We start from the raw sequence: 17,050 nt of genomic DNA, 5'->3' as shown, positions 1-17,050 counted from the left end.
CTATCATGTCTTCTTACTTTTAAAGTAAAAATGGATAGACATGAAGTCTGACTTTTCTTAAATCCCTCAAAGGTTTAGGCTTATTAATGGTTTCTACAAAAAGGAGTGATATCTTGTGCTTATATCAAAAGCTGAAACTCTTAACAATAGGATTTAGATACATATAAAATTTACCTACCTAAGATTCTGACTTTAAAATGGAATGCCTTTTAAAGAGTAATTTTGAATACTATGTATAGATGTAAGAAGTATACATTTTGAATGCTATGATCAATCCAAAATTCTCTTTAAATGTTAAGGATGTATCTAATATCATTTTGTAGTGATGTGGTCGATTTTAGATCAACGCAGTTTTGCTAGTATAGAGGAAAGTTATTCTCCTGTGACTATTGAGAGATTCAAATAGCTGCTTAAAATTGTCTCATTCCTTTCTCACATACATTTAAACAGATACATAAGGGTACATTTAATTCCCTAGACTATGGAGACTAAAAGTATGGCTGAAAATTTCAAATGATTATTTTTGTTCATATTTGGGTTTCTCATTTAAATATACCCAGATATTTTAAAATATTTTTATTACATAATATTTTACTATTTATATTATATCTGGTTTTTAAAGAGCCTTTAAGCTTTACAGATCAAATTTCCATTATTTGTTACTGTTGACTGTTATTTGGAGTTTTATACCATTTTCAGTTTTCTATAAATTAGGATTCAAGGACAATGAAATCACAAATATTTCCCTCTAACAGGGAAAGTTCTGAAGTATGGAAGGTCCAACCAGAGAGACTCATTCTCTTATTGATATTGGCCCCAAGAAAGCAAAAGTGAATTTAATAATAAAACATATTATTGTCTCCATTGTACTCAATAGAGTAAATTTTATTGAAATTCACTTCATAATTTATTATTGTTAAAACAAACTAAATCTTACTGTATTATGTATAAACATTTATATACATATTATGTATAAACTTACTTACTGTATTATGGCAAGTAAGTATTTCTAACTGGAATTATGGCTTCCTTCATGTCACTGTTTTACATGTTGGCTAACTTAAAAATTAAAGGAAAAGGCATTAGAATAGTGTTACCTTAGACTATGTTTTTAAGAGTCTAAGATATTTGTGTGTTGGGATCAGGAGGGATCTACTGGAGGATCATATCTGGATGAGGTTTCTTTAGCTTGTCACTTTTTATTATTTGACACCAAAGTATAATGCCAGTAAAGAATACCAAACCCCAGTCATTAAAGTAACTAAATACCATAGTCTAACTGCAGCTTTCTCTCTTATATTGACACCAAACCATTTGGAACAAAATTCTGATAATTGTGTTGTTAAAAAAATATTGGTGACCTCTAAAGACAATAGTTATTCTGATATGATTTTTACATTTCCATGCTCCAAACTCAGGATAAATCATATGTAGTGTCACCTAAAATTAAAATAAGAGTATACTTTTAATGTTTATATAACTAGTATTATATATTTAGAAAAAATTTTAATATCAATTTCAGTAGTTTAAAGTAGAATTTACAAACAACAGCCACAATGTAAATGTTTTCAAATGCATTATAGATTATTTTTTAAAGAAAACTGTATTTCTAAATAAACAACATTTTTACAAATTTCAAAAGAATGTAGGATTCAGTATTAAAATATTTCTAATTCAACTTTGTATACCTTGCTATTTTATAGAAACTAAGAGGACAAATAATTTCAGAGGATCTAGACTTTCTTGTTCTAAATCATATCCTATAGAATTATAAAGTTTGTATAGATATTATCTCAAAATGACTGAATTACAGAAGAAAAGAGAATTTTTCTCTTTGATAGTCATGGTTGCCTTGATTTAATCATATCCATACACCTTTACCAAAAATTAAAGACTTCTTTTAAATTTCATTTTTCTCTTTATTTTTAAATGAGGCTAACCTGATTCTACTTCAAACTATACTTATGTAGAAATGTACATTCAAAATAATGCCTGTGTTATAGTTTGTAGATTACCCTCTTGATAATACTGATGGCCCTCAAAAGGAGTAGGAATTACCGCACTTAAGAAGTTGTTCTAATAGAACTACTCACTACTATAACCCCCACTTTATTTAGCGGTATTTGCAAAACTGAAAATGTTTTCAAACACAATGGTAATGGTGGGGGAAATTTAGCTTATTCAAATGAATTAACATTTAACCCATTACATTAAAATGTAATTTAATATGAAATACATGGTGAGCTGAGATTAGATTAGTATTTGTCAAACAGTTGAAATGCATAAAAGGTATTCTATGGTTCTTAGAATAAATTTAACATTTAACTTTTATCTTATTTAATTTGTATTTATTTACTTAAGTAAAATGTTTAATTATTTTAACATTTAGTTTAGCACATTAATTTAACATTAAACAAATTTTTAACTAACAAAATTATTTTATACTTAATATCTCTTATTCATGCAGTCGTTGTTTAAACATAATATTTCAAAATATGAGATTGTCTGCATGTTGTTGCATACAAATTTTTGCCATGATTTGGATATATAGTATATTTTTATGTTGTTTTAAGATAAATATTTTCCAATTTCTTTACTGTGTTTTATTTAACATCAAACAAGTCAAGTGCTTTACTTGATCAACATATATCCTATGCTTTACCTCAGTTTCTGTCCATTAAGACATTGAATCCTCTATGTAAAATCACTTTCCAAAGTGTTCCAGTAACTAATTGTAAAGTCATCATCATTATCCTAGAGAGGAACTATTTCCAGAGCCAATACACGTACCCCTCACCTTCTCCCTATGCATAATACTTTGACCAAGTGCATTCTGGTCAAAAGGGGACTTGAACTTGGGCATCCTAATAGAGCCTAAGGACACAATTTTTCTTGCCCTTCCCTGCTGTTTATATTCCTGGGGAATCCCAAAATAATACCCAGAACAGTTCTAAATATTCCAAGCAAACATGGGTAATATAGCTAACTTGGAGAGCCTCTAGCTAACATTTAGAACTTTAGGTTTAAGGTCCCTAGAATAAGAATCAGGGGACTTTTTTTTTAATTAAAAAATGTCACAGTGTTTTCATTGAGATTAGAGGGAAAAGGAGAATTTCGAGTGACTCTAATTACAGAAGACCTGCTGACAGTAGTCTACTTTTTATCAGGCAGTATATATTCAGGTACACTTAATACTAAAAAGCAAATGGACAAGAGACATTTTTAATTTAATTAGGCATTAATTTTGTTTTAAAAGCTTTATGTCCTTTTAAGCTATAGAATAGGGAACATTCTCCCTCACCCTAACATGAAGTAATATATTGACATACATTGGCATAGATTACCTCCTATTTTTCCCCAAGATTTACTCTGGCCACTATCTTGAACTACAATTATGAAAACAAGAAATGTGTTTCCCTTGTTTAATAGTAACTAAATCATCAGTAGCACCAAAAGATAGATTGATATATAGATGTATAAAGTAACATGATATTCTATGCAATTTTTTGAAGAGGAGACAAATTTAGATACCTACTATGTACATTTATTCATTTGTAGCTTAAGAGCAATCATTTTATGTATAATGATATTTTACAAGTAATTTCATTTTCACTTTGAATGATACATGCAGCACTTATTATTGTCACAATTATCTTTTATATTTATCTCATAATTAGTGATAAAGCTGTTTAAAACAGTTGTAAAACACTGAAAGCTGTTTGGGGGAATGATAAAATTTTTGGATTTTAGAGATAAAAAAGCTGTGAAAATATAAAGAGTAATTTCAGTGCTGAACTAGAACTGCATGGTAACTGAATTATAAATGTTTGTATTTTATGATGTTGTTGCTTATTGTGAAACATTAAGAGCGTCAGTTAAAATTTCATTTGTTATTTTGTCTTACAGGGGTCCTGGTGGTGGTAGACCTTGGCCAAACCCAACAAATGCCAATTCAGTGAGTATATGTATTTTTTCATTTTCTTTGCACTTTGTAGCATTTAACAACAAAAATCTGTTGCTTTTGAAAGCCCTGCAATTGGTTATATTAACCTTTTTTTAAGAAATCATTCAAAAAATATATTTTTATATGTTTTTAGAAAAATATGTATAACTTTTGAAATTATGTGATTTTTTTCACTTCAGGGTCTAATGTAAACATGCATTCTATGTAGATTGCCAGGCCCTCAAAAATATAGTAGTGTGATTTAAGGATACTCTACGGTAGCCTACATTTATCATAAAATTTATCATATAATGAATTCATCTTCTAAAATAACTATAATAATTACTAAGTTGCCAAATAAAATCAATCTCAGTTATTATGATTATATTTGCTGTTCTGGTTACACCTAGCGTTGCTCTCTTGCTGCCCCAGGAAGGAAGTACACATTTACCTTGTGCCTGTGGGCTAAACTGCCATCCTTACACTTGTATCTATGTATCTGACATCATGGGAATTTTCCTTACAAGTTTTGTGGCCATGATTTGACTGTGTAAATATTTTTGTCTCTTATTAATGTCACAAATATAGGCACAGGTTAAAAATTAAGCTTTCAATCTTAAAATTAATATTGATATGATTTTAAATTTAATGAACCTGGAGATTTTTTTCTTGACTTTTGAAACCTTGAGTTCTTCAGTCTGTGAGAGAGCTCTGCTCTGTACATTTGTGTAGTATGTGCACCGCACAAAGATGCCTGAGTCTAGGGAATCAGAAGGAGGCTGAAATATAGCTGTTTTCCACTTGTGAAGTCTATGGATTATCTGCCCAGAAGGGACGCCTTTTGCTAATATGCAGAGGTACCTTCACTGACTAGCAGTGGCCTTAATGCTAAATAAACATGAAACTGATTCAATGTTTAATGTTAATTTAAACTTAAAGAAAATTTAAAGTGAGGTGTGGGTGATATAGAAAGAATCATCCTAAATCCATTGCTATTCTAAAGCAGAAATCACTTTCTTCTCAATTAAGTAACTGTCATATTTTTAGAGAAAACATTTACTTTATATTATCTGCCTATCTCTTAGTTTCAATAGCTATGACAGTTGCTAATTAAATAATATTGTTTGGGGTGGAGAGAGTGATGTTGCTGCTACCGTTTGGGTCTTCAGTTCACTATTTAAGTTCAACAAATCTTCTAAGATACTGTTTTACCTGATTATGTTGTAATATGACTACCTTTACTCCTCCAAATTTCTTTTAGTCTGCTTATATGCTTTTGACTAGTTCACATTTCTATTTGCCTCTTGTTATATATGCCTTTCAAATTTCAAGATTTCACTTTAAAAAGGCATCTAACTAGCAGCTCAAGATAACGTTCTTTGAACTCCCCATTAAAATACCCATAAAGGTGCAGAAAAACAATTTTTTAATAACAGTGCAAACTCTGCAAATCTTCCTATTGTCAGAATCTGGAAAGAATTTCTATTATCTACATGTCTGATGAAACTGGGTTAAAAAGCACAGTCGATGACCCACCTTAACTAGTAAGCCTTCCTACCTAGAAGCAAGAGGACCCTCTCTCCTTCCTCAGTGCCAGCTCAGCCAGCCATCCCCTCCACTGCTCACTGCAGGCAGCCAGAGTGCAGTTCACACAACCACTGCCCACCTCCTGCAGGACCTCCTTTTGTACGCTCATCTGGAGATACTATCCTCCAAAAGCCATCAAGGAAGGTGGGCAGGATATGATACTGAAGGTGGTGCATTGTACCTAGCGGGTATGTTATCCAAGTGAAGAGTATTAGATGGAGGCAGAGATGAGGAGAGAGTTATGCTTTCTGAGCATTTTTAGTTTTTAGATACCTAAACAACTCTTGGGGATTTCACAGAGCCGAGCACGTGTATAGGAGAATGTACTGTATCAGGGCAGCAGCTCTGCATTATTTTAGACCCTGAGAAACACTAGGCGTTAGGGAAGGAGCTGTGCATATCAAACTACTGAACAACCACTATGAAATGGGCATTTGGCCAGCACACATGTAGGCACGTAATCAAGTTGAAAGCAGTCCCTTCTGTTAATATATACCACATATGGGTACACTTCCCCCCAAAGAATTTGAATAGGGAAAAGTTGTGAAGGAACACCTATACTTTTCTCTTTGGAAAAAGAAAGGAGTCATCATCCAGAGCACAGAAAGGAAAAACATTCCTCTGAATATGATAGATTATGAGAAGAAAAAAACCAAAGACAACTGATGACTTTCTAGCAAAAACATAAGGCTTGCATGAAACAAAGCAAAAGTATTAAAGAGAGATTGTTTTCCCCAAATACCATTGATTATGTTGTAGTGACAATTTATCTGTATTATTTTGAATTCCAAGTTCTTTGGACTTTTTGTCCATATTTAAAATTACAAATACTTTTCATTTGGTATCAATACAGTAAGCCTCTGGCTCCTCAGGGCAGCACATTAAAGTGGTTGGTTGTTTCGTTTTTGCTGTTTCCAAATATGTTTTATTTTTTTTTTTCTTTTAAATACTTTGTGTTTCCTAAAAACAAAGACATTATCTTTCATAACCATAGTATAAGGATCAAAATTTAAAAATTAATATTGATGTAATCCATTTTCTAAGCTGTACACCTTATTTTGATTTCACCAGTTGCCCCAACAATATCCTTTGTAACAAAAGAAGATCCCAGTTCACTTGCTGCACTCATCTGTCATGTCTCTTTGTCTCCTTTAACCTGGAACAGTTCCCTTAACTTTTGTCTTTCATAAACTTGGAGTTTTGTTGACTGCAAGCCAGTTATTTTGTAGAATGTCCCATAAGTTGGTCTTGGCTGATGCTTCCTCATGATTAGATTCATGTTATATATATTTGGCAGGAATCCACAGAAGTAATTTTGTGTTTTGCTCAGTGCGTCATTTCAGGGGGCATATGATGGTGATTTATCTATTACTTGTGATGTTAACTTTGATCACTTAGTTAGATGATGCTTGTTAGGTTTCTCCTAGCTTGTTAAATTACTACTTTTCCCTTTGTAATTATCAACCTGTGAAGACATACTTTGACACTATCATAAAGATCGTACTTTAATCTGCTACTTTTAGTATCCATTGATGAATCTCGCCTGAATCATTTTTTTGCTATGTTGGTTGCCAAATGTCTATTTTCTAATTCTGTCTTTCCTTCTCCACTTATTAGTTGACTTTCTACTATAAGAGATTTTCTTTCTTCTCCAATCATTCATGTAATCCAATGTACTCGTGGATTCTTACCTTGTCCAGTAGGTTTTTTTAATACTAAAATCATTTCAGATTTGTCCAGTTAAAACCCTTCCAGGTTGGGTCATTTGTCCTTTTGCCATGTCCCCATTATTCTTTGAGCATCTTGAAGCTCATATTTTCCCAGCCTTCGCCTTGGAAACAGCCATTTTTTAAGGGTCCCTGGTTCCTTTTAGTGGAGAGGGGTATTTAGAACCCATTGGAGTGATCTAGCTTCTAACCCTCTCAACCAACAGAACTAGGACACAGATGTATGTATATACACACACCCACGCACAGCTATATCTTTCTGTATCTCTACATATTAAAACCATGAGTGTGCACTGCAGCACTATTTATAATAGCCAAGACATGGAAGCAACCTAAATGTCCATCAACAGATGAATGGATAAAAGAAGATGTGGTACATATATACAGTGGAATACTACTCAGCCATAAAAAAGAATGAAATAATGCCATTTGCCGCAACATGGATGGACCTAGAGATTATCATACTAAGTGAAGTAAGTCAGACAAAGACAAATATCATGTGATATAACTCATATGTGGAATCTGATTTTTAAAAAATAATACAAATGAACTTATTTACAAACAGAAACAGACTCACAGATATTGAAAACAAACTTATGGTTACCAAAGGGGAAACGTGGAGGGGAGGGATAAATCAGGAGCTTGGGATTAAAATATATACACTACTATATATAAAATGGATAATCAAAAAGGATCTACTGTATAGCACAGGGAACTCTACTCAATATTCTGTGATAACCTATATCAGAAAAGAATCTGAAAAAGAGTGAATCTATGTATATGTATAACTGAATCACTTTGCTGTACACCTGAAACTAACACAACATTGTAAATCAACTGTAATCCAATAAAATTTTTTAAAAACCCCATGAGTGCACACTGGTGCTTCAACTTCAATTCAGTACAACAGAGTTCATTCTAGACTTTCTGCTTTCCATGTTTATACCTCACTTCTCTGAAAGTGAGAAATCTACCAACCATTATCCACAGTACATTTATTTATCTGCTTAATCTTTATCTTTACAAATTTTTGTCATATACAAGTGTTTTGATCAAAAATGTTTTTGGCACTCTTTTGCATGGCAGCAGGAGAAACATTTTTAAGGACAAATTTATGTTTTTAATTCAAAATAAGAGTATGATTTTTTACTTTTAACTTCCTTCACTCTGAGCATTACAGTATTGGCCTCAGATTCTTATTTGGAAGCTTATTTACAAGTCGACCAACCATTTTTTTCTTTTTTATGTTTTTCACAAAGAACTGTGCATTTGGGTTGAACTATAAAGCAAGTTCTAATCATTAAGTAGCAAGCACCTTTATCAAAAATATCTTAATTAGCTTTGTCTGCAGACACTTTTGATTACAAGGTATAGAAAACTAACCAAACTAGACTCATATTGAAAGAGAATATTACTGGATCATGTATCTGAAAAGTCCAGATATAAATTTGCTTTGGGGTACATTTGGTTCCAAGTATTCAAATAACATCATCAGACACTGCCTCTATTCATCGTTTACCTTTGTTCCACTCATCTGGCAAGAAGGCCCTGTGAAGCTCCAGATTTATGTCCTCACAGCTCCCTCTTGAGTACAAAAGAGCACAACTCTATCAGTTAAGCACAGGTATTGGGAATAACTAACTGAACTGGATTCACTTAGCTTGGGTACATAGACTCATTCATGAACCAGTTATGTACAATGCTCTATCGGCCAGGCCTAGGTCACACACCCACTTCCTGAGCCCCGCCCGAGCCACATGGAAAAATAAGGGAGGTATGGTTCAAAAAGAATTCAAGGAATTGTTGGCAAAAGAGGGGATAGGCAGAAACAACAAACGTTCAGTATAACATTGTATTCATCAACTCACTAGCTGGACAGATAGAAGAGAAAACCCCTTTAAGGAAAAATGAGGATCTACTACAATGATTAAGCCTAAGAGAAATACAAATATTTTACTCCAAATAGGCTCTGCCCTGTACAAATAGATGCTCATTTTTTAAAAAGAGCGTTAAAAAATAATAGAATATTTTCAACTTTACACTGACACAGATAATGTTCCGCTTGCGATTTCTAGTGAACTGAATTTCAGTGCTTTTAAGGTAGTTTTGAAATTCACAGTTGACGAAAGCTACTTAGCTCAAATGTAAAGCTACTTAGCTAATCATTTTTTTAATGAAGGCAAAAAACTTCTAGTTATTCTGCTGTTCCCCCTACCATGGCACCAGTCATGGATATTAGGAGTCAGAATATTTGGATTGTTGTCACAGCTCTTGAATTTTCTGTCTAGCTTAACCAGACAATACATATGGCCCTTAATTTTATCATCTGTCAAATAAGAGATTCTTGTTCTATGATTCTGATCTTCTACCTCTCTGGTCTTGCTTATCTTCTACATCTGCATTTTCATCTTTCATTTCATATTAATGGTTATTTTGTATAGCATATGGGAGAGGGGTGGAGGGAGGAGATTAATTACATTGGGAAGAATCTGGTCACTAGAGGTGGAGAAAGGCCTGGACAAAAGTAAAGGGAAAGGGAAATGCAGGCAATGTGTGAGAAAAAATTATTAGATTCTTAGTGGCTAGGAACATAGATTTGGAAGGCAAAGCTGGAAAAAGAAAAATGGGACCATGATGTGTTGAGGGCTCTCAATGCTGAGAAATCTGGAATTATCATCTGTGTAGAACAGAGCTGTGTTTTAGGAAGATAGTATATAAAATGGATACATAGGGAAACAATATTAGGAGAGTACAGTAACAGACCTTATAAAATGTTGTCAGAACCTAAGGTAAAAGCAGTGGAGAAAGGATGGCAGAGATAAATGTCACACATAGAATCAAAAATACCTGGTGACTTGTTGGATTTGAGGATAAAGAAAGTGAAGAAGTTGAAGGTGATTTCAAGTCTTTGAACATTATAACATAATGTGTTATAATTTAAATCTATAACCTTCAACCTCTGCTGAGTCCTCACTGATGTGTGACCAGCAATTTTTTTTAACTCTTCCTTAGTCGCCTGCCTTTCCTGCACTTCTTATCTTTGGCCCCTTCTCTATTAGCAAAACTTGTCTCATATTTTATAGAGGAAAAAAACCAAAACACCATTAGACTCAAATTTCTTCAGATTCTACCCTTACCTCCAATATTATAAGAACTTTCATCGTTTTTCTTTCCTCTTGTCTCAGAAATGTTCTTCTCAATACTAACTGTTTTATCTGTTCTCTTTATTCCATGTCTGGATGTCTCTACATATCTTGCTCATTCATTTTCTAAAGGAGTTTTCATCGATCCCTTTCCAGTGGCTGGAACTTTCCCTAACACTGTGCCAATGAACAAAATCCCAAGACAACTTTAAAACCCCCAGTCTTTCACTCCTCTAGAGTTGGGAGGGGGCAACTGATAGAAAACTTCTCTCAACCCTTCCTCAGTCTCAAACCACCATCCAGTGTCTCTCACACATTGAATCCCTCACCACCATTCTCCTGGTCAGTGAATTCCTTGATCCTCTTTTCCATTTCATTACTATATGGTAGTGCAGTGCCTGAAATATAACAGGTGATGGACGAAGATTGATTGAATTGACTTCTCAACTGTTTCAATTCCCATGAAAAGTACTATTCTTAAGGTTACTAGTGACCTTCTACTTACCAACCAAAAATAATGACTTATTTTCTGTCCTCATCATACCTGACCTTTGAAATATTTGACACCTTGGTTTTGTTTAAATGTCTCCTCATTTCTTTTCTTCATTTAAATAATGTTTATTTTTTTTCCATATTTGTACTAGCATATTCCTTTTTATTATTTATTCTTAGGTGTGTCACAGAAAGGTTGAAAGACTTGAGCCTGACAGAGCTCAAAAATAAGCCCAGTTTAGGCATTTCCTAGCCAAGCTGCCCCCACTCCTTGCTTCTTGAAAGTCTAACTTGCTTGACTTTTTATAAGATATTTTCTCCTGATTTTCCTCCAGTCACATTATCTGCCCTTTCTTAACTGGTAATGTTCTTTAATTCCAATCTTGGGCTTTTTTTTCTTTTTTTCATTTTAACATTTTCAACTATCACTAAATCTAACCAAATCCTAGATTAAAGTCTCGTGCCCAGAACAAAATGGAAATTTATTCAATTGAAGCTTTATCTCTAGTCCTGATCTCGAATGAGTTCTAGACCTCTGTTTCTAAATATCTGTTGATCAGATCTAACTCAGTGTCTACTAGTGCTTTCCAATTCAACATGTCAGGTATTCCCCAAACTTGTCCCCCACTTCCTAAATTCCCTGTATATAAATTAGTAGCACCATCATCCACCCAGTCAGCAAGTTGGAAACCTCAGAATCACCTTAACTTCTCCCTTCCCTTTTCCACCACACCCAGTTTGTCATCAAGCCCTGCGGAGTACATCTGTGAAAAGTCTGTCAGATTCTCTTACTCCTACTTATCTTAATCAGCCCTGCCTAGAACACTTTTTACCATCTCTTGCCTAGACTTTTTGCAATGGTCTCCTAAATTGGATTCACGTTCCATAATGCCTCTAGAGTTACCTTACTAAAACATAAATTTGAACCTGTCTCTCTAAAACCTGTGACTCGCTATTTCCAACAGCATAAATTCACTCTGACCATATAGCCTCATCATTTACCACAATCCCCTATACATCCCACACTGCAGCAACTGTGTAAAATTACATGTACCATTTCCCTAATAAACTGTGTACTTTCACATTTCTTTTCTAAATGCTGATCCTTCTCTTTGTCTTTCTAATGGACCCCCACCCTCTCTTAAGTCCTAGCTGCCCAGCTCAAATACGTCTTCTATACCCACACAGTACTTCTACCTACATTGTCATATTTTGTTTCTCAGGCTAGGCTGGCAGATGCTGATGTAATTTACAAGAGTGCAGGTTCCATAAAGTGCTAGGGGTGGGAGCCCAAATTAAGAAATTAATTTAGAAATTAAGAGCCCATTTCTCTTAATGAGGGCAACAAAGACTATGAGGTAGAAACAGTGAGTGTAAGTCAAAATTAAAGAGTTTGTGACAGGGCAAAAATAGAAAGAAATTGAACTAGAGGTGGTAACAAACTTTTTAAAGTATTTTAAAATGTTTATTATATTTAATGGTGTTTGAAGGAACCATGAAGAGGGAGAAGTTAAAAGTATAAAAGGATCAAGGACTTAGGAGAATGGTATGGTCAGGAGGGGCTAGCTTTGGAAACACAGATTTTTTTTTCCTGAGATGAATGGATGAAATTTTAAATCTATAAATAATGAAGTATTTAGTTGAAGATGAAGGCATAGCAAGAATTTGATGGCTTTAATGTATAACAAAAGGGCAAAGTACCAACTCAGGATGGTATAACCACCAACGAGAGCCAGATCACAAAAGTCCATTGTTAAAAATTCAGGAGTTTTGTGAGCTGATTGTTAAATCATTGGTAGCTTGAAATCTGCCTTAGAGGAATATTTACACTGCATAAACAGGCAAATGCTACAGATTGGGAGTTTTCCCCCCTGAGTTTACTGGCACACCTCTAGAATGCTTTGGGGCTTCCATAAAGGCCGAGCCAAAATGCTTCCAAGTGTTAGTGAAAACTAGGTTGAAGTTGGAGGACATGATTATGTTTTGGACCTTGTCAACACTATTTTGTGTTTCTTACCAGGAACTCTCTACCATAAAACAGAAAAGCTGGCTAGAGGGTGATCAAAGAGTTGGAAATTAACAAAGTAGACTTCAGGATAATGAATTTAACATACTGGAGAGAGAAAGAAAATACTGGCAGTGGCATGGGGGAGGGGCACAGGCAATTTAGTGGAAACTAATAGGGAAATAATGGACATAGTAAACATGGAGGAATTGTGATGGGATAAGATTCTGATTGGAATATAGAATGTTATTTGTGAGTGCCATGAGGAACAAGAAAAATGTCAGGAAAGTTGTTTAGATCTCTGTGCAAAAACTTTTAGGATGTATTCATGCTCATAAATGCAAAAGGGGGTTATATTGGAAAGGAAAGGCAGTGAGTGTAAATTCCAAAGATCTAAAGAGTGGTTAGATCATATCTTGAAGTTGCTTAAGGATGATGGTAGGCAATAGAGGCAGAAGAACATGAGCCAGGTGCTAAAGTTGTAAGGAGATGAAAACTGGAGCCAACAGATAAGTTGGTGATTTGGAGAGGGCAGGTGCACATGTTTAAAATAATAAGCAGAGGATGGATAGTAGATCATGAACTGCAGAGGACCCTAGAGAGCAAAGCTATATTCATTCACCAAGTCGAGTAAATTGTCTACTGCCATAGGGATCCCCATACTCATAGAAGTGATCGTCATCACTAGTGATACTGGACACTCCGGTAGCGGCCACCTGCAGTGCTGAGTTACCATAGGTGGACCAACCAGAGGCTCAGACACCTGTGGTCTGTGCTTAAGGCAAAGCAAGGACACCAAACAATGAGGAGAGAGCTTTCAAATAACTCAATATTAAAATCAAAGGAAAACCATAACTTTGTTGTATTTCTTTCTGCTTACTTTATTATTTCATATTATTTTTAAGTTTAATTATCAGGAAGGAGTTGGGGTGGAGGGAACATTTAGGTACAGGCACTATAATCTTTTCACCGCTCTTAAGGTCCTATTTTGGCCCTGGCTGTCCTACTCCAAGAAGACAGTAATTTACTGGCTTTTTTCAGAATAAGGCAAAAATATCTCTTCTGGATGTGCAGAACGATGTAAGCTAGTGAGTTTGTGTGAAAAAAGAATATTTGGATTTAACTTCTCTATTAATATCTACAGTTAAGGGGTTATTTTTAAATATATGTTTTCCAGTTTTCATTTCTTAAATTATCATAGCAATGTCGTATTAATACCTTCTAATCTCTAGAAAAGAGCTTAGTTAGGAGCTTGATTTGAAGGGAAAGAGGGAATATGTTACCCATATCTGATCCCCACAAATTAGTTGTCTTCGGAGACTTACATTAACAAAATCTTTTGCATTCATTATATTGTTTTCTAGAAGCTAATTGGAAAGGAAAGGGGGAAAAAGTGAGGTTTATATATCAAGTAGTGACTACTGCATGAATATAGTAGCCTGAAACCTGTCTTTAAAAAAAATAATGTATCCCAGAATGCACATAAATTAGAAATTGCATCTGTAAAGGCTACTAATTTGAAAAATTCTGGTTTCCGGTTTTTAGCTGCACAAATATATATCTTTTTAATTACAAAATAAGTGTCATTAGTATCAAGCAGTGAGTACAACTGCCCTGAAATCAATATAACTTGAAGCTGTAATTCTATCTAAATTCCTCTTGACTAAAATCCTCTCTTTTTTGTAAAGCAAGATAATTCTGCATTTTATTCAGTTTTCTAGCACTCAGACATATATAAATGCCTTTATCCTTTGTGATAAATTTTAAACCTTGACGAAAGTTAGAAAGTAGATTCATTTTAGGTCAGTCTCCATACTGCCACATGAATCAAAATATGTATATTTTTTGTCCTGTTCATGTTCCAGATACCATACTCCTCAGCATCTCCTGGGAATTATGTAGTAAGTACATTTGGGTTTGTTTGCTCATAAGAATTGATGTTATGTTCTATTTGGGCAATGAAATAGTTGTCCAGATGTTAAGAAGAGCCCCTGTGTGTTGGCCAAGAAGTGAACATCTGATTTGTATTGAGTTGTTTCGTCTGCCAACCTCAGTACATATGTTGATGTTCATTAGTGAAACAGTTATCAATCTGGCCAAAATTGCCCTGAGTACTGTGTTTTACTTCAGCATATGTTTCTGTAAACCACGCAATACACTGTCCAATCATGAAGACAGCCATCCCAGTTACACAATGATATGCTTGAATTTGCAGTTCTTTAGAATAATCTGCACCCCCTCCCCACCCCACTTGCCATACACAAAGTCTAAGAAGACATTACGCTTTCTCCCAATCACAAAGATAATTAGATAGCAGAATAATGACTAGTAATTTGGGGGAGGAGGGCTAGTTTTCATTCTTAGAAACCAAGACCACTTCTTCTTCTTCTTATCACTTAGTACATGTTAAAAATTTCCAATTCTTTACATTCGTCAAATTAGCAGGTTTTACATGACCTCTTGAACTTGCAAATGACCTTTTAACCATCATCACATTATAATCCTTGCTGTATCTCAAGGCCATCATAAAAGATAATTTGTTTATAATATTTAGAGGGAAATGCCTAACAGAGTAGCAAGGATAAAACGGTAAAAAGAAAAATCTTTCCTAAAGAACTTTTCAGAGGTGGTGGTCAACCAGAGTAGGAAAAAAGGAGTACTTAGGAAGAAGATCAACGCGCATTTTACCCTCCATGGAAACAGTGTTCTGTGAGCATAGCGAAAAGCACACGCTGTTTTGGACCTGTGAACTTAGTGCTCGGTATTCCTTTAAGCTATACAAGCTAAGCAAGTCTAACTTTTTGCACAATCTCTATGAAAGTAAAAAAGTTTGAGTAAAACCTATTTTTTCTTAAAGTCAATGAAAAATAAGCTTGATATATATAGTTTTATGGAATTATAGACTTATTTGAAAGTAAATTTAAGCTGTTTAATAAATAGCAATACATACATTATTTGAAATAATTAGTGGGTTATGTCTGTGCACTCAGAATGAAGCAGAAATTTAGCCACTTAATAGTTAATTTGACTACTGTAAGTCTGAACATTCTAAAACTCATTGCCTGAATTATCCATTTTGGTTGCACGAAATAACTGAATTAACTTGAGTCACCTAACATCCATTTCAGATTGATTGTGTACCTACAGCCTTAGAAACCCTCACATCAGTCAGCATTACCTCTCATTTCTAATTGATGTGATAGCTGAAGGTACAGTGCATCAGAAGTGTTGCAGTTGATGCTGGCAGAAGAAACAGCATCAATGTATTTTTTTAAACATATGAATATCTTTTGATTTTCAGTTGCCTATAAAAACCAGTGATACAAAATGTAAGAAAATTACAGTAAACTAAATCACAAATACACATGAATGATTTCTATTGTATGGGATTTGTAAAGGCCTTATTAAATGGTTTCTCCTTAACCTCCTTATACCTGATGTCATTAAGCCATGAATCATAAATCAGCGTTACAGGCTCATTGTTTTTGGAAACTTGTCAAAACAATCTCAACATATTTAAACTAAATTATATTTTGCATAACATTGAAATGATTGCGCATTCAAAGAAAATAAATTATGGAGAAAATATTTCCTCTGCTGTTTTCAAACTGGATTATTATAAAGTCTAACTTCTGTTTTTCCTTATATTGTTTAATGCAATGCCTTATTTTTACTGAAATTTTGTGTAATTATTTAGGGTCCTCCAGGAGGTGGAGGGCCACCAGGAACACCCATCATGCCTAGTCCAGCAGGTATTGTAATCGAACTAGCCACGTGGGCATTTGATTCTTAGAGTAAAATCACAAAATACAGAAATTGTTATGAAAGAAAGTTAGTAGTATTCTTTACCTCATTGGTGGTTTCACAAGTTGAGTAGAGGTAGCAAATAGGAAGAAATAGTGTTCTTAAGTAACTACTGTCCAATTACTTTAAGCATTTAGAAAACTCCTGTTGTGTAGGTAATAGATTTAATCAGAATGAAAACTGTGTTGATCTGTATGAATTGCCCAATAATTTATCTGACTAAAAGTTTGCTTGAGACTGTGGAAAAGATCCAAACCTCACAACTTAAGAAAAATTCTGCATAAGTAACACATGAAATACATGGATCCATTAGGTTTAATACAACAAATCAGACCCACCATATCTAGCA

At 34.2% G+C, this 17,050-nt stretch overlaps 1 protein-coding gene across 7 annotated transcripts in view; it reads left to right on the top strand.

Moving 5' to 3' along the window:
* The window catches only part of SSBP2 (single stranded DNA binding protein 2), a 304,079-nt gene that overhangs the window by 258,359 nt on the left and 28,670 nt on the right, over window positions 1–17,050 (top strand). For all 7 annotated transcript variants that reach the window (XM_036847746.1, XM_036847742.1, XM_036847745.1 and 4 more), the window contains 3 exons: window positions 3,907–3,955; window positions 14,763–14,798; window positions 16,595–16,649. In XM_036847746.1, coding sequence (XP_036703641.1) covers window positions 3,907–3,955; window positions 14,763–14,798; window positions 16,595–16,649 — 140 coding nt within the window. The remainder of the gene's footprint in view (window positions 1–3,906; window positions 3,956–14,762; window positions 14,799–16,594; window positions 16,650–17,050) is intronic.

Source organism: Balaenoptera musculus, chromosome 3, assembly GCF_009873245.2.
Source record: "Balaenoptera musculus isolate JJ_BM4_2016_0621 chromosome 3, mBalMus1.pri.v3, whole genome shotgun sequence".
In the NCBI taxonomy this organism is placed as follows: domain Eukaryota; kingdom Metazoa; phylum Chordata; class Mammalia; order Artiodactyla; family Balaenopteridae; genus Balaenoptera; species Balaenoptera musculus.
This window is presented reverse-complemented; position numbering and strand designations above follow the sequence as displayed.